A 26,315-nucleotide genomic window follows, 5' to 3' on the forward strand; every position below is an offset into this window, starting at 1 on the left:
CTGTGTTGTATGATTAGGGGCAAGAATCCAAGAGAAGAGATGGGCAGGTGAAATGGCACAGATGAGGGTCAGTCGTGGATCACAATGGGACCTCGCATCCGTAGACTAGGGTGAGGGGGCGCGAGGATGGGTCCCTGCGCTGGCCCCTGGGGGACCCTGCGCAAATTAATCTGCTCGCATGGCTGCCTACAGGCTCTTCTTAACTGGGAACGAGTGAGCAGCCTCCGGGCTTTCCTGTGACCACAACACAAGAGAACATGATGACTGTTCACTTCTTGCAACATTATTGTGTCCAAGGCTGTGGTTGAAGACTGAGGTATACAAAATGATGCTACAGCAAAAGCAATAGTATTGCAAGGAATACAGAGAAAATATGAAACTTCTGAGGTGATATGGTGTTTTAATAGGCCATAAATGAATATATTGCAGCCTCAAGGTATTCGTTTAAAGGATCACAATAAAAAAAATTGTGGCCATAAATTGTGTAACTCGAGCTCATGACGTCTGCTGTGAGAATGTCGTACTTCATTTGGAGGAAATGGGCAATAAGAAATTTATTTACTTTGAGAATTTGCTTAACATGGGCTAATAATATATCCAGGTTATAAGTGACCGGAAACTCTAATATGTCTTTAAAGATCATTCCAAGCTCATTCCAGTCATCTCTATGATTAAGCTCCTGTGGCCACAATGGTCTAATTCAATTGATTTCACTGTCTCATTCATTTTAAAATCTAATAACTATCACAAGTTAAGTCCAGAACATGAAATAGATCTCCTTGTGATTGCAATTCGTATTCAACATCTTAATAAAAAAATTAACCACCATGTCACCTCTGCGTCTCCATAGAGAAAGCATTATTACGCATTTCCTCTTTCATACAGGAACCTAGAAGACATGCAGGAAGGATCTGGTTACATAACAGATGGACAAATCTCAATCTTAAAACACCATCATTATCATAATTCCATTTTCCAATTGCAAACAATAGCTTGATGTAGCAGCAGTTGAAGGCTAATCTATTGTTTTGCTTTTTGTGGAAAACATATGATTTGTAGCTGACTAATGGAGTAACTAAATATTCCTGAACACTAGTGGCAGCTCAGTACAAAAACACATAAATCTTTCTTAGTGGAACTGGCATGCTGTTATTGTATTACTGCAAGCTAATGTTGCCATTGTGTTATCATGACGTGGGGCATTTGTGTTTGTCTAAACCACAGAAAACATCATTACCAACTGGATGCTAATTCTCTCCCTTGAGAGAAAGACCACTCTGTTCCAGAGCAAACAGGGACTGTAACATATGCAAATGCACACACCAAACACACATATACACTGTCCTGCAGTTCCAGGAACATGACAACAGAAGGAAAGCAATACAATAGAACATGAACTAAATACAAAAACATAGATTTTTTTAGTTTGTTTTCAATCATTGTGAAACAGGTTATATTATATACTCTGACATTGTCAAGGTTCAGTAATGGAATTAGTGTGAATTTTCCCCTCAGGTAAACAGAAGACTGTGTACCAGTTAATTTGTTAGAATAATGTTGCGCCGAATGCACTGCCTTCCTAAGTGATTATGAGCATTAAGCTTTGTAATATGAGTCAGTGAGGGCTGATTATATAAATATAATTTGATATAATGTTGAGGGTATAATTGCAATAATCAGGCTAATGGACAAACCCCTGGGTCTCGTGTTCATGCACAATTTATGAGGCTTACAGGCACTTTTGCCTCTGATTGTGTCTAATTATGAACCCCTCATCTGGACTCCTAACATCAAATCCATGAGAAAAATATTAAATGAGCTAAGTGGGTTAGTTAGCACTTGAATTAATGCAAATGAATGCATGTGCATTCATAATTTAAACAGCCTTCCTGTAGAACACAAAAAAAAAATCTAGACATAATGGTCAGTATTGTCTTCTGAAGACAGTTGATTTCAAAACACTACATGTGGTAATATTAGGAGTACTATGTACTCACAAAAACCCATGTCCTGAACCCCTTTCACAACTACACACTGTTTCTTGACTGTGCCTTCCTTGGAACAATTTCCTTATTCAAGAAACAATGCAAGAGTGATATCACAACCTTCATTTCCTGATCACTGTATGATGATGTAAAACATGAGTGCCAGGCCCAGCCTCAGAGCGACTCTCATTTGTCTCAGCCTCTCTGAAGCCAGTTACAGGCTAATCTTTCAGAGCAAGGGCTCTAAATTTAGCATGGCATCCGCTCCAGCGAGCACAGACGTGCCGGTCATGGCTCATCCAGACAGGGCCCTAATGGAGAAGCATTTTCCTCCAGCTTCCTCCCTATTCCAACTAATAGTAGACCTAAACTGCTCTAGGGACCACGTTAGAAAAAAAAGTACTATCAATAAGATGACAAAAAATTTTTTACAGCCAAGCTGCTCAAAGTAACTAATAAATAGGCAAATCAATGCAAAGTTCATCAACAGCAGACACTATGTGGGAAAGGTAACCATTCTGTTTTGCCAATGTTCAGTCTATAGCATAATTGTTTTGTATTCTGTAATCTAATGCAGTGTGTGTGGTGTGTGTTGTGTGTGTATGTATGTGTGTGTGCATGTGTTGGTGTGGATGCAGTAATGGGCCAAGGTCTTACCATGAGCAGATGTCTAACAGCTACAGCACTGAAATGAGACAAGCCGCCAGTCAATCACAAACACACTGTGACCCACGATGTATTTGGGCATAAAATAGTCTTCCTGCTCCTCTAGTGTACCCCCTCCCCCCAAAACACACTTTCCATCTGAGGATTCATTTTGCTGCCTAATTCATTTCAAAGTTTGTTCCTAAATAAAAAGCATCATTTCAGACCTTATTAATAATCACCCAGAAGCTGAGCACACATCTAGGCAGATAGAGTACTCTAGATCAAATTATCGCAGACTGAGAAATGATCATTAGGATTCAGAAGAGACATTTGCTGTTGTAGAACATATATGGTTTGAAATGTGCTATTAATTCTGGAGACATTTATACCTCTGTGTCTGTTGACTAAGAATTAATGAGTGAATAACAAGTAAAACCAATCTACAGTACAGATTACAAATTTGGCATCAAAATTGGAATACTGGGGAAGGTGGTTTAAACCCCAGATCAAAAAAAGGTCCTCTAAATTTCTGCATTTTTCTATTGTGTGTAATGTTTTTGTTGGGCGGGGGTAGGGTGGGGGTATATTTCTTGGTAAGAACTTATGCTCACTTGGTTACCTGTGCAGTCCTGCCACTTCCTGTTGAGACATTACAGACAAATGAGCATTCTATTCTTCCCAAGCTATCACCACATTCCCACTAATTAACTAAAGTCAACAACCATATATGGACTGTTACTGAGTTCCAGTTTGACCAACTTGAAGTTAAACCTTCTTGGTTCTTACTGGTACTGAGTGTGACCAATCCTGTAATTACACATGTGCAGCTCCTGCCATTTGGATTTGTCACTGGCTGTTAATTGATGGCTACATCACTATGTGGGAAAATAAATGAAAGATTTCATGCCAAGTCAATCAATAATCCCCAAAGGTGCTAATCAAAGAGCGAACTGAGCAATTCTGCCACTCTTTGACATGATGTGTTAGATTTTTTTTTTCTAGAAGGATGTCATGGAGAGGTAAGCCTCTCGATATACTAGCTGGGTATCAATGGTTTATTATTTAGATAATAGCTCTGTAGCTCATAGCTCAGTATCCACATCAAAAGGAATTGAATTGAAAAGGCACACAAAGAGAAGACATGCTTCACATTTTTTGGACATACCTGGTTTCTCGGGAAACAAGGAAAAAGCTGTCATCTGGGGCATCGATCCAGTTGGGTCGCCTCTTACGCATCATCATGTTGCTGGCTCGTAAACTGGGGCTGCCACTGCTACGTCCATTGTGCTGCTGAGAGAACGGGAAGTGTTAGAGGTGAAAAGTGAGCATGACAGTATACAATCATTAAGGTAATGACTAAATATGAAGAAGTAGCCATGCTGGAATCAAGGCAGCAACTATGTTCATATACACAGTTGACTGGTTACACACTAGCAATGCAGATTGGAACACAGTCAAAAGATGGATCTGCTTTTATTTCTGTTTATCCTTTATTAGTGCCACAGACAAAGCACAAGGGTTCAGAATAATGTTTAAATAAGGACAAATGTCAAATAGGTACCCTAGAAAAGTCTTTCAAGCTTTCCATTCTTAAATGAACCTGAAGTTAAAGTTAAATGAACCTGAAGAGTAAGGCAATCAATAGAAACAAAATCTAACGATGCTAGTGTCTAGACTGTTTACATTTACTCCTACCTATTTATGATCTATATGATCTAATTTTACATTGATAAAATGGCTTGAATCGTTTAATCAAAATTCTAAATATGTATCTAAAGGCAATTCAATAACTGGTAAACTGAGACCTCTAAACTAAAATAAATTTCCAATTTCAAGGTGTGGCTGAAAAAATGGATTAGTGATGAATAAGTCCTTCCCCTTTCATGGTTCCTTGTTTAAACTAATCCTGTTAAGCAGAATCTTCTTGTGTTTGATGTCCAGCAACACTTATTGAGAATAGTGCGTGCATTACAGTGTACTTACCAGGATAGGACCCACAATGTGTCCCTGATTTTCTGTAATAAAAGCAAAAATAAATGCATTTGTTTAAAATAAATATACATAATTATAGTAAACAGATAACACAAAAATGTTTATGTTTTTATGTTTATATGTATTTCATGTCAGCACCTTGTCCTGGTGCGTTTGCTCTTCTCTCCGAGTCCATCCTGCTACTATGGTGGTAACTGCGTTTTCCCAGCATGCCAAGTGGACCATGGCTTGGCAGAGATGAAAGAAGCCGGCGTGGCGGTTGGACCTGCAGGCCAGGTGTACGATGAGAGCGCTGGACATGGGGTGCTGGACGTGACTCTGAAACACAGCACAAACCCAGTTACTGTTTGTCCCATCTATACTGCACGAAAGTCAGGCCAGCAGCAATGGAGCTCTGTTTTGACTTACCGAGATACTGCAGAACGCTGGTTAGCGTGCTCCTCTGGGATGGTTTGGGCTTGGTGGATCGCCCTGTCATGCCTTCTGCCACTCGAATCATGTCTAGACATCAACCGGCAGCATTGGACACACAGAGAACAGGGCGAAGTCAATATGTCGCAGCAAGCAAGAGAGAGACTCGTCATGTCGCTGTGAATCACCACCCTCTTTGATAGACACTTTGCACGAAGAACCAGGCAAAGGGAAATTCAAAGGAAAATCACTTGTGCTGCAGTCGACTCTTCAGGCAAAAGCCATATTTTTGTTCTCCCTCGACTCTAACACATTGAACTGACCATAATACTCTCATTAAAATCCCTGTCCAACCAACTTCAGCTCATTACAAAATTCATTAAAACCTTCAGGAATGCTTGTGCAAGATTTTCTGAGACAAGCCATTCTGTTGCCTTGGCAAATGAAGGCCTGTCTTTAAGATGCTCTAAAATGTACTTGAACAAATCCCTTTCTAACAATGCATCTAATTGGATCACACATCATTGAGCTGACTGTGAGCAAAGAAAATGCAATCTCATCAGAGATCTTTTAGTATTAGAGAGAAACCTGTATTACAGCTTGTAAGGTGCATGCTGATGTACTCTACCCAGCTGAATAATGCTGTATTATCTTTAAAGCTGGTCATTCCTCAAAAGCCTTATTTCTCATTTGGCCTATCTGTCCATGAATCTCCTGTACTTTTGGAATTAAGTGCTTCTTGTACGCTATATTTTTAGTGGACCTTATGTGATACTCATGTGGGTATTGATATTAAAAGCTTACATGCATTCATGTTAGAGCTATAGCACCATTTAACCCTTAAACAAAAAGAACCCTGGCAAAACTGATGTCTTAGCAGGACAGTTATATTTTCACAGGCAGCATGCTGATTGATATGCAAAAGAATCCAAATAGCCAACATATTTGCTTGGCTAGAGGAAATCAAATGTGAAGGAAAATGGGTGTGTGTACATTCGCATTCACACGCCATAAAAAGAAACACAAAACACGCTTGATGAGGGCATGGACAGAGCAGAATGACAGGAGCTAATGGATCAGAGCTCATGCTGTCAGTGGAGGTGAACTTCATACGACTGCCGCTCCACTCAGAATATCAAGTGTGAGTGTGGCACAGTGATGGACAGTTACACAAGACACATGAAACTACAAGGACTCAGAAAGAATGGTTTCAGCCATGGTTTTATTTTTGTTTTTGTTTTTTTGTTTGTTTGTTTGTTTGTTTTTTGATTGCCCACAGGACATTTACACCAGGAAAACAAAGATATGATAGAAAAGAAGGAAATAAATCAAAGAGCATGCCCCAAGGGTCACCATGCCTTACAGCACAGAGATCTTCTTATGGGTGCAACACAAACACACTTATAGGGTGGGTGGAGAAAGGAGTGGAATGAAAGCACAGAATGATAGAATGAAAGAGGTCATAGTAGCAACACAAAACTTGGAAAAGCAACCTAAGTTGAAGCACGATGCAGAGGATAGACGAGGGATTAGGGAAACGATACACACTAAAAACTGAATGGTTAAAATGTAGCTGTCAGGAATTGACACAAAGCTGGTTATATGAAATAATGGATTTAAATATTACCAACCTATCAACATACTGTGCATATGAAAATAACAGAATAACCTCCTCAGTATTATCCCACAAACCAAATAAACCTTTAAGTTTAAAGGTCAACATTTGAATAGCAGTGAACTAGCAGTGAAAATTAGCTTCCTTCACTATTTTACAGTCCCCACAGGGACATACATTATGAAATTGCTATTAATAATTGCTCTTCAATATCAGCACAAGTATAAATGTTTCTTTCAGGCTTCAGAAATTAACCAGAGGCCCAAATGTCCATTTACTCTTGTCTGTCATCTAATGAACTGCATTGGCAAGTTACTGCCAGAAGATTCAAATGTCAAAATCAATTTTTACCACCACCATAAACCTGCTCCTTGATTTTTTTTTTGTGCAACTAAAGAACTACAAAAAAGCAGCAAAAGTGTACATTTGTTCTTAAGGCATAGCCAGATATTCCATACACTTCCACACTCTGAAGCTAACTTCCATTTAATCACAGGTTTTGATTTAAAAGACATTTTTTGCATTTTAGCTATCTGGGATGAGTGTATTTACTAAACAGAGAGTTGGAGTCATACAACTTTCACTTTTCAGCCAAACCTCTGAAGTCCTAACATGATTTATGATCCCATTACAAAGGCACATAAGGCCTCAACAGCTGGTCAATGGCTTCTTCTTCACGTTAGTTGTTTGCTACATAAAAACAATCTGAGCAGCCCAGCTTTTATATGTTTTCTCATTTCTTGAGGACAAGTGTTTTGATTCTAGATTATTTTCTGTTCCCATACCACTATGAACTCCGTTCTTGGTGCCATTGCTTGAGCTATCCCATCACTCATAGATTGTGCGAAGAATAGCTATACAAATGAGCCGCTGAACAAGTTATTCTTTAGACTGAATGGCACACTTGACGAAAACAATCTCGATAAACCAAACATCTACATGTTCTCCTGACCATCGTTTATCTATCAAATATTTTCTCCTGGAAATAGGTGAATTTACAATTCTAAAATGTTAAGATTTCATGACCAAGTATGCGGTTTTATTGTATCTTTGTCATAAATATTGAATAAAAAAAATTGCTGGTTTTTGCTGACTGCTAGGTTGTAGAATTGCTTTTTAAACTAACTTAGCAACTGTCATATTCCAACAATATACTTCTTAGAATTTATCTTTGGAAGTTTCAAATTTATAAAGTAACCAAAAGATTACTCAGTTTGATAGTCAATGCATTTAATGTTCTTTTGTCTAGTGCATGCACATAGACCTAAAAAAAAATCCAGCCCGAGTTCTCTCTTTCCTAAACTCTCCAAGCTGTTTCTCCTACACTGCATTCCCCAAGGTGCTTAAGCCCCCTGACCTGTAAAACAGCTACAAGGGAATATTACATTATCTATCCATTCACTCTATGATAAAAACTGCTTCAATAAACCTCAGAGATTATACATTCACAAGTTCACTTGTGGATGGATATTAATTACAAACCCCCAGTGACAGCCTGAATCTGTTACAGATGCAGGACAAGGCACAGGCACTACATTCAGCATTATATTATACAGGCATTTCCATTTCTTATGCCTTACGAACATCTTGAGATACAGCACAGATATAATGCAGAAGCATGACCAACAAAAACAAGTGCTGCATATGACCTTAGGAATGAAATGAAGCAAGCAACAGTAAAACAAACAGTGGCAGGGGAGGACAGGTTCACAGTGAGCAGTAAGTAGTAAACATCAAAAAAAGGGGTGTGCAAAATACAGTTTCTTGTAGGTAAAATAGACTTAAGCGACCATCTGTAAATGCAACGTTAATAAATACAAGGCTCACATTATATGCAATTGCAAGTACAACTACAAGCTAAAGTAAATGCAATAATAAATGGGATCTAATTGATTTTTTTTCATGTGATCAAACCCTTTTTCACAGACATTGCAAACATATTTTTACTGTATTTTAAGAAATGACAACAGCAAAAACTAAAGAAACAAATGTAACTGAAATGAAAAGATGATTGCAACCCAAAATGATGGAGGACAGGCTTTCTTTATTGGAAACGAGGTGGGGGAATACAAAAACAAAATATAATAATATAATAATAACAAAAACAGTAAAAGACAGAAATGAAGGGGAGGAATGACTGCAAGATGTTGAGAGGTGGGTGTGGGGAGGAGGGCAAAGAGGGTGCAGTGATTGTGTGTGTGTGAGTGTGTATGTTTGTGTGTGTGTGTAAAGGGGCAAGATAGAGAAAGATTGAAGTTAGGAATTTAAAGAGCTCTTACACTCCGCCTTTATGGCGCCACAGTTAATGGGCACAAAGGGGCGGCGCGCAGCCCGGCGCAGCCTGATGAGGTCACGGCACATGTGACGCGCCAGCTTGGTAAGGCGCGTGGCCTGTAGCAGAAAGGCCTGTTTAGTCTTCATGGAGGATTTAGGACTTCCGCTGTTTCTCATGGGAACCATGTGGGAGGTCTGACGCAGGCTATGGCCACGTGAACGCATCTCCTATAGACAAACAAGAAAAAGACAGACAATGAAGTGAAAAAGTATACAAGCCAGAATCATGTAGGAAAGATAACAACAGGAACACAGATGCAGACAGATAAGTAGGAGAGGGAGAGACAAACAGATGATGGAACAAAAAGATGGAACAAGCAGCACTTTGCTTATTACTATGACAGGCAGTGATTATTTTACACCAACAATACCATAATTTTTATATGCTTTATGTCAATAATGCTCATCACAGAGGAATGATTAGGCTTCAGGCTGCTAATTAAGCTACTTCAGTCATATATTTTTTCAGATTATATATTTTTTTTATTTTATTCGAATGAAAAACCAAGTTTGCACTATTTATCATATTTGACACCAATTGGACAAAGACGCTGATGTGTTTGATGAGGTTTAAAAGCACTTTGCAGTTCAATCTCTTGCAATCTTCCAAGAGATCATCAGGCCACCTCTATCATCTATTAGTAACTCTAAAAACCAAAATGTGTCGATCCTTGACTATAGCAAGTGCTTACGATTGAAGCAGGGCTTGGAGGCGTTTTCTCCTCTGTTCCCTCAGCTCGGCTTGGCATCTTCAGGCCTCCATACTTTTTCCAGTACATCCAGCAGGAGACACAGAGCCGACACTGCATGTTCGGAGGACCCCATGAGTACCACTGAGGAGACTGCATGGCTAAGGAGCCAATAAAAAAAGAAGGAAAAAAAAACAGTCACCACAGTCTCACACTGACAGCATTTTAGAAAGTCATTTTATTTAATAAATAAATAAATAAAAAAAAGCTCCTTGAAGACTACAGAAGATCCTTGAAGACATCCTTGGAAGAACCTCTCCCACAAACATGTGAACCTTTAAGGAATTAGCCACTGTGAAAAGCTGCTCTTAAAAAACATCTACAGGTCTAAGAGCTATTACCTACATGCAGAAACACCTGCAAGACACATTTGTTTTTCCACTGAGGATTTATCACTAATGGTCACTATTGACTGTTTCAAATCCTTGAGGACCATTTGGATTGCACTCCACCGGTCGGGTCAATTTGATTAGGAAACATGTGCAGCTTCCTTAATTGATTGAAGAACAAAGTTTTCAGTTTTCAAGGGCATGGGATGTTTTAAGGTAACAGTGGGGACTGATAGTAATTATAGAAAGGAAGTCATAAGATATTCACCAAAACAGCTTTCACATGCACGGCCCCCACTGGCTGCATGGTACCCGCCCGGTCCTGCTGCTCCATTCATGGTGGTCATCTTGCCATTGCTGACAGAGATCTGATTAGGATTTGGCTTATTACTGCAGAATAATAAAAATACATAAAATTCAAATTAGAATGAGTGAATAAATGTTGGCTTATTTAGGAGAATAAAGCAAGAGGAATCAGAACGCAAGGAGGATGTTCACTCACTATGTGGGGATATAGACTTGCTTCAATTTGCTCTCCGCTTCAGCTGCCTTCAGTCGCTTCTGAAATGACAAATAAAACATTTAGCACCATGTGTACAGTTTATAATGTATACAGTCAACAATACAATAATAACATCATACTCCTTAGTGCTGTTTTCTTTACCTGCTGCACATATCTGTCTGTAGTTTTCCACATGTAGTAATACTCAATAATGCTAGTCAGGGACTTCCAGGGGAGCTGAAACAAAGCAGGTAGAGGGTGCAAAGCAATGAGTAAGAAATGACATGAGAACTTGATAGTGATGAACACACACCCCTTCTAAAGACCCTGGTGAACTACGTGCCCTCTCTCATGTTAGCCAAGCAAATCGACAGACTGCATCAACCTCAAAACACCTTTACATTTCTGTGCTTATTCTGAGACATGGAACGTCTGACTTTGGATGCAGATGCACATATTTATTCATGAGAGCCTGCCTTTGGCAGATGCCTGGAGGATGAATGCTGAAAACACTTCAGTGTGTACTAATGTACATCCTTGCCACTGGCACTTAATTCAAAAGGCAAAAAGAGGATGCCAACACTTTAGTTTCTTTTGAGGTCCGCTGGTACTACTTCACACATGACACTGAACAGTATATGTGGCTTTTCTGTTCTTTTTTCCTTCTTTTATGTTACAGGGGAAATGGCACCTGCCTTTACTGATCAGATCCGTCAGAGCCCACAAGAAAAACTCACCTGTCCTCTTGCAAGCTGAGTGGTAATGCAGTATCTTGAAAAATGTGAAAGCCTGGAAAATTCTACCCCTGCATCAGCCAGCTAGTGGACTGTGTCTAAAACCGATGGAGAGAGCCTGATGTGGCAGAGTGCATGTTGAGAGGAGAGCTCTCATCAGCCTGCAAGCTTGATTAGGGACAAAACCCCTGTAGCTTCAAAATAACATCCCTGCCATGTACCCACAAATATAGGCCTAGTGTGGCTAGGGACATACAGGTATGAAAGTCATATTTGATATGTTTTTTATATTGTTCCTTAATTGGAGCAGAATGCCATTTGCCTAGCAGAAAGATACATAATGCTGCCTTCAAACACATCAAATATCATACCAGGCATCCTAAGTATTACAGTGCATTACATGCATGATGGCACATGTTCACTTATAACACTCTCTACTGAAGGGATGGAGGCCAAGCCTCTAGCGTCCAAAGGCCATCTCTTGCATATCCCACCAAAGGTCAACAGAGCTTTGTGACAATAGGATCTCAGTGGGATTATTCTTGTGAAAAGCACTCATGATTCTATTTCAACTATTGATCCGTGAGTTTCTGAATAACCATTTACACCGAGTTATTATCTGGTGCATTGTTTCTCCAAGTGCAGGTCAGACCAAGGGCAACATTTCCTTAAGATGACAAGTCTCTAGTGGAAAGAAAGTAATTTCTCAGACAGCAAAAACAATACTGTACAATACTGATCTTAGCCTGACAAAGTCACTCAGACCAGACCCTGAAATTTGAGCACACAGGAGAGCACACTCATTAGCTTCACTGAGATCACTAACTCTACAGAGAGACAAAGTCAACCATCATTCCATCACACGCTTACTTCATCTTCACTTTGCTACCCTACTTCCTGCGCACTGTGGTACTCAAAATAACCACAGGGTCTGTGAATCTCTTGGAGGAATTCACAACCCACACTCTCAAAGTTATTTGTCCAAGCACCAAAGTCAACTCAGACTACTGCGCCATCAGTGGAAAATTCATGAAGAGAAAGCTCTATGGCTTCAAAAAATATTATTTGAACAATCAATTCATACTAAGGTGGTTTGTTGAAATTTATTTTGCTGTTAGAGATCCCTGGCTACAAAAGGTTTGATGTACAGCTTTCGTTTGCTCTTTAAGGCTCTTTTATTGCTTTCCTATACATGTCTGAATAACTGTCCATGATCTTAATGATTTAGACTCACAAAGTCTTGCCGGATGTCGTTGAAATCCTTGCCGTATTTCTCCAACGCTTCCTCAAACAGGTTGGCCTCTGAAGAGCTCCACTCCTCCATCTCATCCCTGCAGAGCACAGGGCCTCCCTGTGGCACCAGAACACTCAGTGCACTTGAAAGATCATAGCCATGCCGATGCAGAGTGTCCATAGCATGGAACTGTACACAGTCACCACGGGGAGAAAAGAAAAAGTCACTCACACAAAGAAAATTAATGAGGCAAAAAAGAGAGAATGTGAGCTGTAAAACTAAGTGCTGATGATGGAAGTTACCAGTGTGATGTCCCGCGATGCTGCTGCAGCACTCATGTGTAAACTGGGCTGTCTGACCGAGCTGCTGCAGTCCAGAGCTCGAGCAAAGGTTCCCACAGCCCTGCACAAACAATAATAGCACTACTGTCACGTGTGGAACCCCAAAACATTACACCAAAGACAATATAATTACAGTCATTATAATACTCAGTAGTATCTCAGTTTATAATGTTCTACTTCAGAGCACAGAGCTAGATGATTTACTTTAGCTGTATTTACAAAGATTTTAATAATTATTTTAAATAAACACATTGTAACTACCTTTGTTTAGCATACAATACAACCGGCAATTATTAGCATTGCTTCTTTAAGCAAAAATATTTATTTTCATATTGTGCCAGAAAGCATACCGAGCCACCACTAGGAACTGGTCTATCTGCTTATTGGTCAGCGGACATTCTGGGTCCCACATCTTCACCTCCAGTTTAGACTGGTCCCTTTCATCTGCTTCCCCTGGTTGAAAAAGGACAGTTTCATCTAAGTAATGAGTCAAATTATGCTTGTGCGTCTTTAAAATACCCCAAATGGTATGGTAATAACTTTGAATGGCCAAATATTTGTTCATTTTCAATCCAAACACTTCCAGAAAAATTCATTATAACGAAAGGTTTCATTTGTTTGCTGAAGTGATTTATTAATCAAACTTTCCACAGAGTGTTGATTGAGTATCAGCCTTAGCTTAACGCTAAGAGACTTGGTAAACAAAGACCCTGAAGGTGATAAAAATGGGTTAGAGATCCTCTATTCCCCCTAAGGAGAACCAGCATAAGATTAGATGATAAGACAATATAGTATTGATACTGCATATTGATTAAGCCACAAAATATTTTTGCCAGGATAACTTGGTATTGACATACTATAATATTACATATATTACAAATGTATTTAATTCCCAATTAGAGAATAACATTTCCCTTTTAATTTCATATGTTTTTTCCCCTAACTTTTTTAATAATAAAACTCACATCATGTACCTAGCTGGTCCAATAAACCTGATTATCTCAATTCTCAGACATTTTAAATTAATCTGAAACAGCACAACTGCACATTTAAAAAAATAAAGCCTAACAGCTGTCATAAGTCACTAAGAGTGAATGGGTCAAATTCAAGTGGGTCAAATAATGGCCTTTTCAATGTTAACAATCCAGCAATAATCAGTGCGTTGGATGAGGTTTTCTGTTTTAATGAAGGTTTCTGTTGTCATGCACATTTTCAAACATACCAGTCTTTAACCACTTGCATCAAGGGCTCAATAATATCCTCTATTAAAATTCAAGAGAGATCACAAGCAATATAAAACAAAAAAAATTAGGAATAAGAGGACAGTTCCACAAGCATAAAATCACAGTGATCTCCATGGTACCGTCTGTTATTATATTAACACATTTGCTGAGCATTTTATCAAACATCATAAACTAAATGAAAGTAAACTCTATATTTTAATAAATGTTTGCTATGCATTTCTAATTTCTCTTAGCAGGGATGATGTGTATACAATTTGACTTCAAAATAGATTTCCAAACTGACATCAAAGATACTGTTCATATGTACTCAATTGCGCCCAGAGAACAGGAAGGGAATGTTAAGATCTTTGCACCTGGGGATATAACCAAGGAAATGGGACAAGAGGCAAAATTAAGTCAAAGAGACCGACAGAAGAGTAATTTCACACTTGATAGATTGTAACTGCTGATATAGTAATCTATCCTGTTCCTTTTGTGATGCACCAGCAGTCACTAATCAAATTTATCCAGATACTCTGCAAATACTAAGCGTCATGCTCAACCTCTCCCAGTGTTTTCTTTCTTGGGTAACTACCCAACCTCACTCAATCTTATAAACAGAGGATGACAGTTAGAACTTGGTTCAATTCCAGATTGAAACTTTTTCGTTCATTTATTTTGTGGCACAGATATTGAAGAAAGTGTTGGCTCAATGATCTAGGCTACAGAACACCAGCAAGCTGCACTGGTTGGGGCTTTGAGCAAAGCCCTTAACCCTCTCTGCATCTGCTCTGACCTTGATGTCATAAGTTGAGATGCAGAAAAAATTTTTGCTGTACTGTACATTTACTGCAAGACATGAAAAAGTTTTCTTCAAAAACTATACAATAATTAAATCATGAGAGAGTGTTCTGATCACCTTCCTGTAGCATCTCAGGGACATCAGCCTGAAAGCGGGGGCCCACACGGATCTCCCCTTTGTCTGCCAGCAGGGTCTTCTGTGTTGGATCATACACCAAGGAGTAAAAAAAGGCATCCTGTAGAAGAGAAGAACAAAGAGACAGACATGGGATACAAGGAACAGAACACACTCTGAAATGCCCTGCAAAATGCAAAAGACGACATCTCTGAATGCAATTCAGGTTTATTTATATAGCACTTTTTACAAGAGAAACTGACATCATGATGTTAAACTACAGACAAATTTAAAAGAACACTGACATTCTTTATCTACCCAATGTGTAGAGAATGGGTGAATACCATAGACCATCATGTATATACACATGCACATATACATATATATATATATATATATATATATATATATATATATATATATATATATATATATATATACACACACACTTATATATATATATATATATATATATATATATATATATAAGTGTGTGTGTATATATATATATATATATATATATATATATATATATACACACACACTTATATATATATATATATATATATATATATATATATAAGTGTGTGTGTATATATATATATATATATATATATATATATATATATATATATAAGTGTGTGTGTATATATATATATATATATATATATATATATATATATATATATAAGTGTGTGTGTATATATATATATATATATATATATATATATATATATATATATATATAAGTGTGTGTGTATATATAAATATAAAAGTGTGTGTGTGTATATATATATATATACATACACTATATTGCCAAAAGTATTCGCTCACCCATCCAAATAATCAGAATCAGGTGTTCCAAGCACTTCCATGGCCACAGGTGTATAAAATGCAGCACCTAGGCATGCAGACTGTTTTTACAAACATTTGTGAAAGAATGGGTCGCTCTCAGGAGCTCAGTGAATTCCAGCGTGGAACTGTGATAGGATGCCACCTGTGCAACAAATCCAGTCGTGAAATTTCCTCGCTCCTAAATATTCCACAGTCAACTGTCAGCTGTATTATAAGAACGTGGAAGTGTTTGGGAACGACAGCAACTCAGCCACGAAGTGGTAGGCCACGTAAACTGACGGAGCGGGGTCAGCGGATGCTGAGGCACATAGTGCGAAGAGGTCGCCAACTTTCTGCAGAGTCAATCACTACAGACCTCCAAACTTCATGTGGCCTTCAGATTAGCTCAAGAACAGTGCGCAGAGAGCTTCATGGAATGGGTTTCCATGGCCGAGCAGCTGCATCCAAGCCATACATCACCAAGTGCAATGCAAAGCGTCGGATGCAGTGGTGTAAAGCACGCCGCCACTGGACTCTAGAGCAGTGGAGACGCGTTCTCTGGAGTGACGAATCGCGCTTCTCCATCTGGCAATCTGATGGACGAGTCTGGGTTTGGCGGTTGCCAGGAGAACGGTACTTGTCTGACTGCATTGTGCCAAGTGTAATGTTTGGTGGAGGGGGGATTATGGTGTGGGGTTGTTTTTCAGGAGCTGGGCTTGGCCCCTTAGTTCCAGTGAAAGGAACTCTTAATGCTTCAGCATACCAAGACATTTTGGACAATTCCATGCTCCCAACTTTGTGGGAACAGTTTGGAGCTGGCCCCTTCCTCTTCCAACATGACTGTGCACCAGTGCACAAAGCAAGGTCCATAAAGACATGGATGACAGAGTCTGGTGTGGATGAACTTGACTGGCCTGCACAGAGTCCTGACCTCAACCCGATAGAACACCTTTGGGATGAATTAGAGCGGAGACTGAGAGCCAGGCCTTCTCGTCCAACATCAGTGTGTGACCTCACAAATGCGCTTCTGGAAGAATGGTCAAAAATTCCCATAAACACACTCCTAAACCTTGTGGACAGCCTTCCCAGAAGAGTTGAAGCTGTTATAGCTGCAAAGGGTGGACCGACGTCATATTGAACCCTATGAATTAGGAATGGGATGTCACTTAAGTTCATATGCGAGTCAAGGCAGGTGAGCGAATACTTTTGGCAATATAGTGTATATATATATATTTATTATATATATATATATATATATATATATGTGTGAGAAAAGTAAAATTAAATCTTATGAGCAGCTTCAATTGCATTTTCTACTTTCGGCTGCATAAAATGGGACTTAATTCAAATGAAAATGCAAATCACTTATTAGTGCTTGCATTTTCATTTACACGAACCTACAATGTCTGCCAAATTTCAAATGTAAAAGCAAAGTCTAATTTCAATTGCAGATGTCTTGCTTGTCTTACGAGTTATGACCCACTCATGGCAAAATATGTCTGCTATTTTACTTCCTCTGAACTATAAATGTAACCCCAAAATTCAAACAGAATCACAATTCCCTTGCTTTTGCAGTTGTGATGACAGAAACTCATCAGTGTTGGGGAGTGAGCATACTATGGGGCATGTTTGTATTTGGAAGTGACAGTGACAGCCGACAGTCAAGAAGCTAGTTCAACAATCAAAACAATGATTATGTTTTACTATATTAACATTTGTGCATATGTGATATTTAATAAAACTTTCAATTTAATTAATAAAATAATATTCTTCTGCTTTGCTTGAGGGGACCTGCGTAAGACCAACAATAAACTGAGTGCAATACCAAAATAATTCAACAATGTCACAATAGATGCATCAAAAAAAAAACTATATCATATCCATTAAAATATATTTACTGGGTAGTTTTTGTATCTGTGTAAAATTTTAAAATCAATTTCATTCCCTTTCTTTACCAATAAATACTTGTTTGATAGAGTCAAGTTGGCCTTCCATTATAAATCCTACACTGGGCTAGTCCAGTTAACTATACAATTTGGATTGGTGACAATGTCACTTTGAAATAAAGAGTGGATAGTTTCACAGTATTTATTCCGGGGGAAAAAATTGTCCCACTGAGGCATCGAGTAAATCAGAAACAGATGGGGTGTTCAGCACATTTTCCTTCTTGACTATCGATCGCTCTGAAATGCATTCGACTGTGACTGATTTCATTGCCAAATACAAACACAAACCATACTATGCTTCCACCCCAACAATGATTGGCAGGGAATTACAAATACACTTTGAAATACAATCAAAATCTATATAACTAACCCTTTCAGACATAAAACCAGCTTTCAAGAAAAACGTAGTTTGTTTGTTACTAAACTTTATAACCCTGACCACTTACAAACACCACAAAATCTTTGCAAAATTGTAAGTGATTAGAATAGAATAGTTAGACTGGAATAGTTTTCAACAATGCCACTTTAGTGTTGAAAAGCTGAATAAAGCTACAAAGGCCAGCTTTGGGAAGAATTTTTATTATATCTGTCTCATTTAAAAAAAAAAATTTTGAATTTCTTATTTTGTACTCACACAGAATATGTAGAACACAGATATTAGCTTACAATAATGCTGGATTATTTGTTTATGACTTGGGCCACCATTTCGCAATATCATTATACATGTATTTGTAAAAGCCAGCACTTGGTTACCTCTTTGTCCAGATAGGAGAGTACTGATTCAGTCTCATTCAGGAGGGCCACGCTGCACTTCCCCCTAGAAAAACAAGCAGAGCAGCATTCAGACACAAAGCAGCATTGAGAATCAGACACACACACACATACATACCCACACCCCTGCACACAGACCCTGGCACAGCAGGGGGAGGAGGAAGTGACATGAGGTGCAAGATTACGAAAAAACCGTGTGAATGAAAAAGTGAGAAAAGAGGAGGAATGCGAGGTGAGGTGGAAGAAAGGTGACATGGGGGAAAAATTAGCTCGGGTAGGAGGATGGAGGTTGAACATGGAAAGGAACATGCTTTTTCAAACAGCACAGGAGCAATTTCATAGGTTTTCATACTTCTCCTTGAAACTGGGAGAATGTGTAATAGGGAGAAGTGCCACAACTGGTTCTAAGTGGAAACCATTTTAAATTAGTAAAACTGGGAGGTAACAGCGGCTATTATTTGATCTGTGCTTGAACTCGTCTATATGGCATATGAATTAACACTGAACCTGTCCTCCCTCTCTCGTGCTTTCACTCCGATCAATTATATAAAAGCAAGGTGAAGAGAACAAAAGACACTATAGGTGCGGTTGTGCATTAGTCATTAGTAAATGGCAAGACATTTTCCTTCTCTCATAGCCTGATTTACGTTGTCTGTGAAATACAGAGTTTACTAAATTATTACAAATAGGCTAATATAGAAAAGGTAAGAGCTAAATATGCTAAACAGTTTATAATTATATATTATTATTATTATAATTATTATTATTATATATAATTATATATGAAAGATCTTAAAAACATCTTTTACATTGTCAGGCTAGGATTAGGGTCAGTATTATCAATTTTAATATCATTTATTTTAAATAGTCAGTGAAACATACAGCCAACAACAGTTACTGTTGGTTAATGTTATTGATGCTGAATAATTAATATCTTGGTATAATAAAACTATACAGATTGCAACGCTGATGAATTCGGATTTTTTCGCCAATATTACGCCGGTATCATACTGACCTGATACCAAAATCAGTTACAGCAGTAATATCACTAAAATCCAAACCAAAAACCCTAGAATCCAAAAGTAGTTCCAGTGTGTCCGTGAGACTGAGCATGTATAGCCATATACGTACAACAACCTTGTATTAACAGCCACTGGAGGAACATGATGCATTGATTTTTAACAAAATAAATAAATAAATAAAAAAGTTAAATGAATCTATGGAGCCAAGCACACAGGAACATTTCCTTTTCGTTTCTGAGAAATAGCAATCTTGGTGCACACAGCAGGTGTTGGATAACCCTACCAATCTCCCTCTTAATTAAAATTTAGGCACGGCTTCATGCTGCTAATGAATTTATCACAAGAGTCTCAGAACGATCAGGTGCTAGACATTGTGACCCTTCTTTTGCAGATTTTATCAAGGAGTTCATAATTATATTGCCACAAATAAAAAAAAAAAATCTTTTGTGCCATGTAATCAATAAAATCACGTCCAATACATTTTGTCTTCCATAGCCTGAAGAAACAGGGGATGTGTCCCCACACTTTCTTAAAGAAAAGCCTGTAAAAAAAAAAAAAAAAATCTCATACATACTCACTTATGACAGGAACTGATTTCCCAGAAATGTAACAGTTTAACTAATAGACTATTGATGCTATTAGATCGGTGTGATATGATACAACTCTCATGAAGAGTTAGAAATTAACAGTTTCCATCAGGCTCCTTTTTAGCACTGCATGTTTGCATCATACATGGTGATACGGTCACATTATTGTAAAATGGATTTTTTTTTTTTTTACAAATAACTAGTGTCATAATTGGGTTACATAAGAAAATACAAATTGTGAGGGTTTTACATTAATGGTTCCTGTAGGAGGCACATTTCTAACCTCCTGATCTTACAGTGATTGTAAAGACACAATGTAGGTGATGTAAACCACAGCAATGCACAAGGACTTTTACAGCATCCATTGGTCTGTGATTGCTAGAAACACAGATTTAATTAAACTAAATGAAGTGTTTCAATACATGAATCATCTGATACAGAAAAATAGAAACACTTTCATTGCAAATTAACTTGGTTTGTAATTGATCACAAGGTTCTAATTTTCGCACCATCATCATTCTTATCCACCTCACAAAACAATGTAATGCCCATGCTGATTTCTACACCTTTCTTTATCTCTGTTCTGCTTTTTATTTCATGTAAATACTGGTTTAGTTCTAGTAACTCTGCCCCTAATGTAAAGGCAGACACACACAACACCTTGACATTGTATAAACCTGGCCCATGTCACACTAACCTCTCTATGTATACTCTATGCTGACTATGCATGTAGTTTCTGGAAGCAAGTCTGTCGGTGTGTTTACCTGATGTGTGTGGCGGGAAGCGATTCATACTGGCGAGACAGAAAAAGCTCTCTGTGTCGGAGCTGGTGTTTCTGCTTCTCACTAAGATCTGGCTCTGTAGGCGTCTCCTTCTCTTCCTCCAAGTCTTCTGCTCACACACACACAGCATTAGAACAAGCCAAGTGCTACTGTTACAAAAAAAATGGCATCAACATAAATGACCAGAAATGTAGTATGCACTCAAGTGTACACACCCCACCAACTACTGCACTGGATACTGCCCAAGTCCAGCCAAAGCTTAACTTAAATCAAAACCCTGTATAAGCAAAATAAACTTTTAAGACACCGAGTTATGAAGACCAAAAGTTTGTTTCACATTAATAGAAAAGTCAAACGGATGCCCATTCATCAGTTCAAACTATCCATTTGTGAAGTGAAATGATCTGAAAAATTATTTAGAGTACTAAGAAATTGTTCAACATATTGTTCATTACTGTAATCATACAAACCATCGGATAGTGAAATAGAAGACAAGCCAACAAGACAATAGTGATGATAGTATAGCACTGGGACATGGATCAAACTGACTAGCGGAAAAAACACCTCAAAGGGTATTAGCAAAAGCATTTCAACCTTGGTCAATTTTACTATAGTTTCACATGCATCAATGTAAGCGCCATTTATCAATTCTGGAAGTAAGGTCTGCCACAATGGACAAATGCAGAGAGGTTAACGTCTCGAATATGGCTGCACAACATGGACAAAGGTAATACACTGCAATTATACTACTACACCAGGGAATCTGTGATGCATCATCACATGATTTATCAAAGCAACTACAGAAACTGTATCAGGATCCTGTGAGATCAAACACTCAAACACTCAAATCACAAGTACTCACAAAACATTAATAAACTGTTAACATGTTCATATACCTGTGTCAATTTTCAATGCCAGGATTGCAAAGCCCTTAACAATTAACAAATGAGACATGACAGACTTATTCTAGAGCAAAACATCTTAATTAAGCATGCGTAAAGGTGGCAAACCATCACACTGGCTTGTCAATATCAATTAGTTAAGCAAGACGATTAAGAAAGCCCACCATACAATTATGGCAGTGTGAAATTAGCAACTCTCCAAAGATCACAGGGCTGCTGATGACACACAGGGATATGACATACTTCCTAGTTTGTCATGAAAACACACACAGGGTGTGCTTTTGTTTTTAGTAAAACATGGCCTCATTAAAACACATTTTTAAACACCAACACAAAACACCGCTCAGTCTTTCACAACCTCACTCACTCGCATGCTTGTCTGCCAGCTGGATGAGGCTCTGCGAGATGTCTCTTCTCCTGTAGAAACACACCACCTTCGCCTCCACATTGCCGCTCGCCGTCTGAAAGCAATGACAAGCATGATCAATTGTGGATTATGGTTTCACACTTGAACCACACTTTCCTATGCCTAACACTTGCTTAATGAAGACAGGGACAGGAAAAAAAGCTTGCAAACCTGAACAGTACAGGGCTGATAATAGCACAAGTTAGCAAAACAGACTCTGGGTTACTATTTGTTAATACATTTGTCTAATAAGCCATGCTGATAGCTTATTCAGCAAGTTCTCACTGCACAAACCATTGAGGGAGCCTCTACAGTGAACATAAGGACATAAGTAAAGCTGACGCACTTTTTATAATTAAGATACTACTATTTTTAAACCATAGCACTTCCGGCCTTTTTTTTTGCAGTTTCCAGGTCATTACAAAAAGACTGGTCTTGTGTATGTCTAAGTCTTCACACACTGATTTCCCATGAGACAACAATCAACAAGATCAAAAAACAAAGTCAGTTCTCTTTTTGTTTCATCACTGCATGTGTTCACATATAAGAAAGACCCCCTGGTGCCCTCTTCTACCCAGTGATTAATCAGTCCTCTCTACCAAACAAGATGGGTGATGTTACTTATGTGTGTGCAAACAAAATAACAGTAATCCTATTAAATCTGATGGATGAAATGATAAGTCACATCAAATTGTAGTGGGCTACCTGGAGTCACCGTAGATGATTTTTATTATTTTCTTCTTATTATTCTTATCAATGCAAACATATTTTATCAGCATACTCATCTGCAGGCATTTTGCACCAGATGCTTAAGATTTTTTACTGAATAACAAATTTGAATCTATCTTCAATATTGAATATTTCATGTGCACTGCATTGATAGACATCACTTAAAACTATAATAAATAAATGTAGGAGTTGGAGAGAGCTGTATGTAATTTATTCCATCTCGGGTGAACTGGGGATTGCTGTTTTACTGCTTTATAGCTGCAATGCAATTTACTGAAATATACTGAAAAAATCTAATTGAGAAGAATAATTATATTGCAGACAACCAGCTACAGATGGCACAGGTGTGCACCACTTTAACCTTTTTTGTTGCTGTGGGAACACCACATTTAACACCTGTCACCAAATATTATATTACACCTGCATTAGAAACAAACATCAACAAAGATTGGAAGAAATATTTCTTATCAGGACATAAAATGAAACCTGGCCAACACAATCAGTTTGAATCAAAGCATTTTTAAACAGCGCCCTTGCATGCGCCTAAACACACAAACTCACCACAGCAAACAAATCTGTTGAGATACTTTTGAACGACCCCGAATTGGATCAGCATGTCTTTGATTCCCATTTTAAACAGTGAGTATTGTGGATAAGGAAAGAATAAAGGGTAGGAATATATGAGTCATGGAGGTTATTTGATTTTTGCTGTTTACCAAGTGAAAAGAATAACTGCACTTTAATTTCCCTCTCTTTTAGAAGTCTGTTCTAATCTATTCTACATGTTTTATTCTACCACATCCATTGCTCAATGCATTTTTCCCCTCACAAAGGACTGAAACTGTCATGAGCTTCAATGCAGGATGCCAGTGTGACCATCACTCAAGCACCTGAATCATTCTGAAAACTATTGAAATCGTTCATGCTGTTCAATATTCCCTATATGTGAGATATGCAAGCACTTCTACCGTTGTTCAGATTTTAGCTTTCCCATGTAGTTTCTACTACTCTCCCAAACAACCCACAGTGCACCCTCATGCCCCTGAACTGTACCTTGTTCAGCTCCTCTATTCTCCGGATCAGATAAGGATTGCTTGAAGAATTCTCAAAAAAGACATAATCTGCAAAAAGAAGCATCAAATTTCAATCATATGTGCTTTGTCTTGCCATTCAGGCACAGAAATTGTTATGCAGACTAACATTCTATGTATACATATATATACACATATGTCACAAGGCTGACACTGGCATTCAGTTAGCATTCCAGTTCATCCCCAAAGGTGTTCAATGGATGTTGAAGTCAGGGCTTTGTGTAGGACACTTCAGTTCTTCTAACCCAACCTTGGTAAACCATGAACCATGGATTCATTGGTCTCACTTTATGCAAAGGGGCATTGTCATGGTGGTTTGGGACTTTAGGATCCAGTGAAGGTAAACTGTAATGCTACAGCATATGCATGTATCCTGTATAACTGTGTGCTTCCAACTCTAGAGAAAACCCACATACAGGTGTCCAAACATTTGACAATATAGTGTAACCAGCAGTATTGATGCTCGAAGGCTCTTGTGACTAAAAATGTGACAATAACATTTCCCCCATTTTAGATCCAATCATGTAAACAAACCAGCAATCTGCAATCATCTGTTGTATACTTGGTTCCTGATGGTCATTGGCTTTAAAATAAGTTTGTTCACATCATCACATGCATTCCTATCATAAAATCTATCAGGATTGGACCTGAAAGTGTTCTGCTGATATGCAGTAGATCCCCACATCCCTAAAGCACAGGTTGATTTTGAAGATGTAACCAAGGTCTGTCACTTGACACAGCTGCATACGGGACTTGCAAGGTCAACGTGTAAATAAAACCCTGTTAATAAAGGTATTACTGTACTTTTGCAAGAAACAGTGTCTGTATGTCAAAAGGTTTAGTGACTCGTGATGTATGTAGGACTGTAAAGGCCCTGGTATTAAAAAAAGCCCAGACATGCGTTTCTCATTCCGATACACTAGGACAAACCGAAAGAACTGTCTTTGGCTAATTGTTTATCATTTACAGCGTGAAATTCACATATGCTTTTTAAAAGAAATTTAACTGCAAACATGCATGCAATCCAAGTTCAGCTACTTGTACTGTACAAATATGACGACTATCTTTGGGCGTTAAATGTTTGCCATGATTTAACGCCGCCATGAAACAATGTCGGATTCACCGGCACGCCACAGCTAATCACTACAGTGTCTGGCTAATTGTAATAAACAATGAGAGGAGAAATCGTAAGACGCGGTTTAAGTCGATAGATGAGTTTGTGTTGAAGAAATGCAGTTATTAACGTTAGACTCGAGGCTGTTGGGATGCATTTTGCTCACAGTAAATAAAACCGATATGGCTATTCGGTGGTTTAGGTTAGCGATAAACTGAGCTGTGAAATGCTAGTGAGCTAGCATGCCGTGAGGACTCATAACTAATGAAAATGCCCAAAATGGTGAACGTTACGAAGAAATATATCTGAGTAAGACCCCAACACTTGCCATCCCTTAAAGAAAACCCCTTAGGTGCTGAAGAGTGACTTTATGACAAACGGATGTAATTTGGCCCATTTCTCTGCCTTTAATAGCGTTAGCTATCTAGATTAGCTGATGATGTGTTTATAATAGCTAGCCACGACTAAAACTAGCATTCTTCTGCTAGTGCGGCTAAAAGGCCTCACAGGCATCCCAAATAATTAGCAACAAATTCAATTACAGGACGATTTTAAGGTCGTCTTGTGCGTGCACATTGTTTGTAAAAGTTATTCGTATAAATGTTAAAGTAAAAAATACAACTCAAAAGTCTTTCGGCTATCATGAAATCAGAAATACGGATTGTAATAGCCTACCTCCGACCCGGTACATGTTGGCCGCCATTTCTGCCCTCCCGGAGTGGTAAAAAACAAACCATAAACTAAAAAAGATAATAAATAAGTCAATAAAAATATGTAATAATTATAAGTTATTAAAACGTTGCAGACTGTTGTAGAAAGGGGATATCCCGCGAAATGCGCTTGAAATTTCTCTCCCGTTTGGGTTTCTTTTTTTGTTAGTGGAGAGCCCCTTTCTCGGCGCACGCACGCACGCACACACACACACACACACACACACACACACACACACACACACACACACACACACACACACACACACACACACACACACACACACACACACAGAGTAAGGGCGAAAAGAAGTAGTGTACAGTGGAAGTGAACAAAGGGAGAAAACAAAACTTTACACTTTATACATTTCTAAGGTAAGTCATTCCTTATGGATGATTTACCTGAGA

The 26,315-nt window shown here is 38.4% G+C and overlaps 1 protein-coding gene across 5 annotated transcripts; it reads right to left on the reverse strand.

The window, feature by feature from the left end:
• Window positions 1-68: 68 nt before the first annotated feature.
• mta3 (metastasis associated 1 family, member 3) lies at window positions 69-26,127 on the reverse strand. Of its 5 annotated transcripts, XM_058407031.1 has the most exons (20): window positions 25,873-26,125; window positions 24,046-24,113; window positions 22,225-22,318; window positions 20,938-21,064; window positions 18,547-18,610; window positions 15,017-15,134; window positions 13,225-13,327; window positions 12,836-12,935; window positions 12,534-12,722; window positions 10,728-10,802; window positions 10,566-10,624; window positions 10,332-10,453; window positions 9,678-9,835; window positions 8,931-9,153; window positions 5,034-5,126; window positions 4,764-4,943; window positions 4,617-4,648; window positions 3,799-3,923; window positions 2,643-2,670; window positions 96-234 (listed from the first exon to the last, which is right to left on the reverse strand). In XM_058407031.1, the coding sequence occupies exons 1-20, from the start codon at window positions 25,898-25,900 to the stop codon at window positions 187-189; spliced, it is 2,034 nt and encodes a 677-aa protein (XP_058263014.1). In that variant the 5' UTR covers window positions 25,901-26,125; the 3' UTR covers window positions 96-186. The 5 variants fall into 5 exon arrangements, with proteins under 5 accessions (XP_058263013.1, XP_058263012.1, XP_058263014.1 ...); XM_058407030.1 differs by lacking the exon at window positions 2,643-2,670 and having other exon boundaries at window positions 69-234; window positions 3,799-3,920; window positions 25,873-26,126; XM_058407029.1 differs by lacking the exon at window positions 2,643-2,670 and having other exon boundaries at window positions 69-234; window positions 25,873-26,126.
• Window positions 26,128-26,315: the final 188 nt, after the last annotated feature.

This window comes from Hemibagrus wyckioides, linkage group LG13 (genome assembly GCF_019097595.1).
Source record: "Hemibagrus wyckioides isolate EC202008001 linkage group LG13, SWU_Hwy_1.0, whole genome shotgun sequence".
In the NCBI taxonomy this organism is placed as follows: domain Eukaryota; kingdom Metazoa; phylum Chordata; class Actinopteri; order Siluriformes; family Bagridae; genus Hemibagrus; species Hemibagrus wyckioides.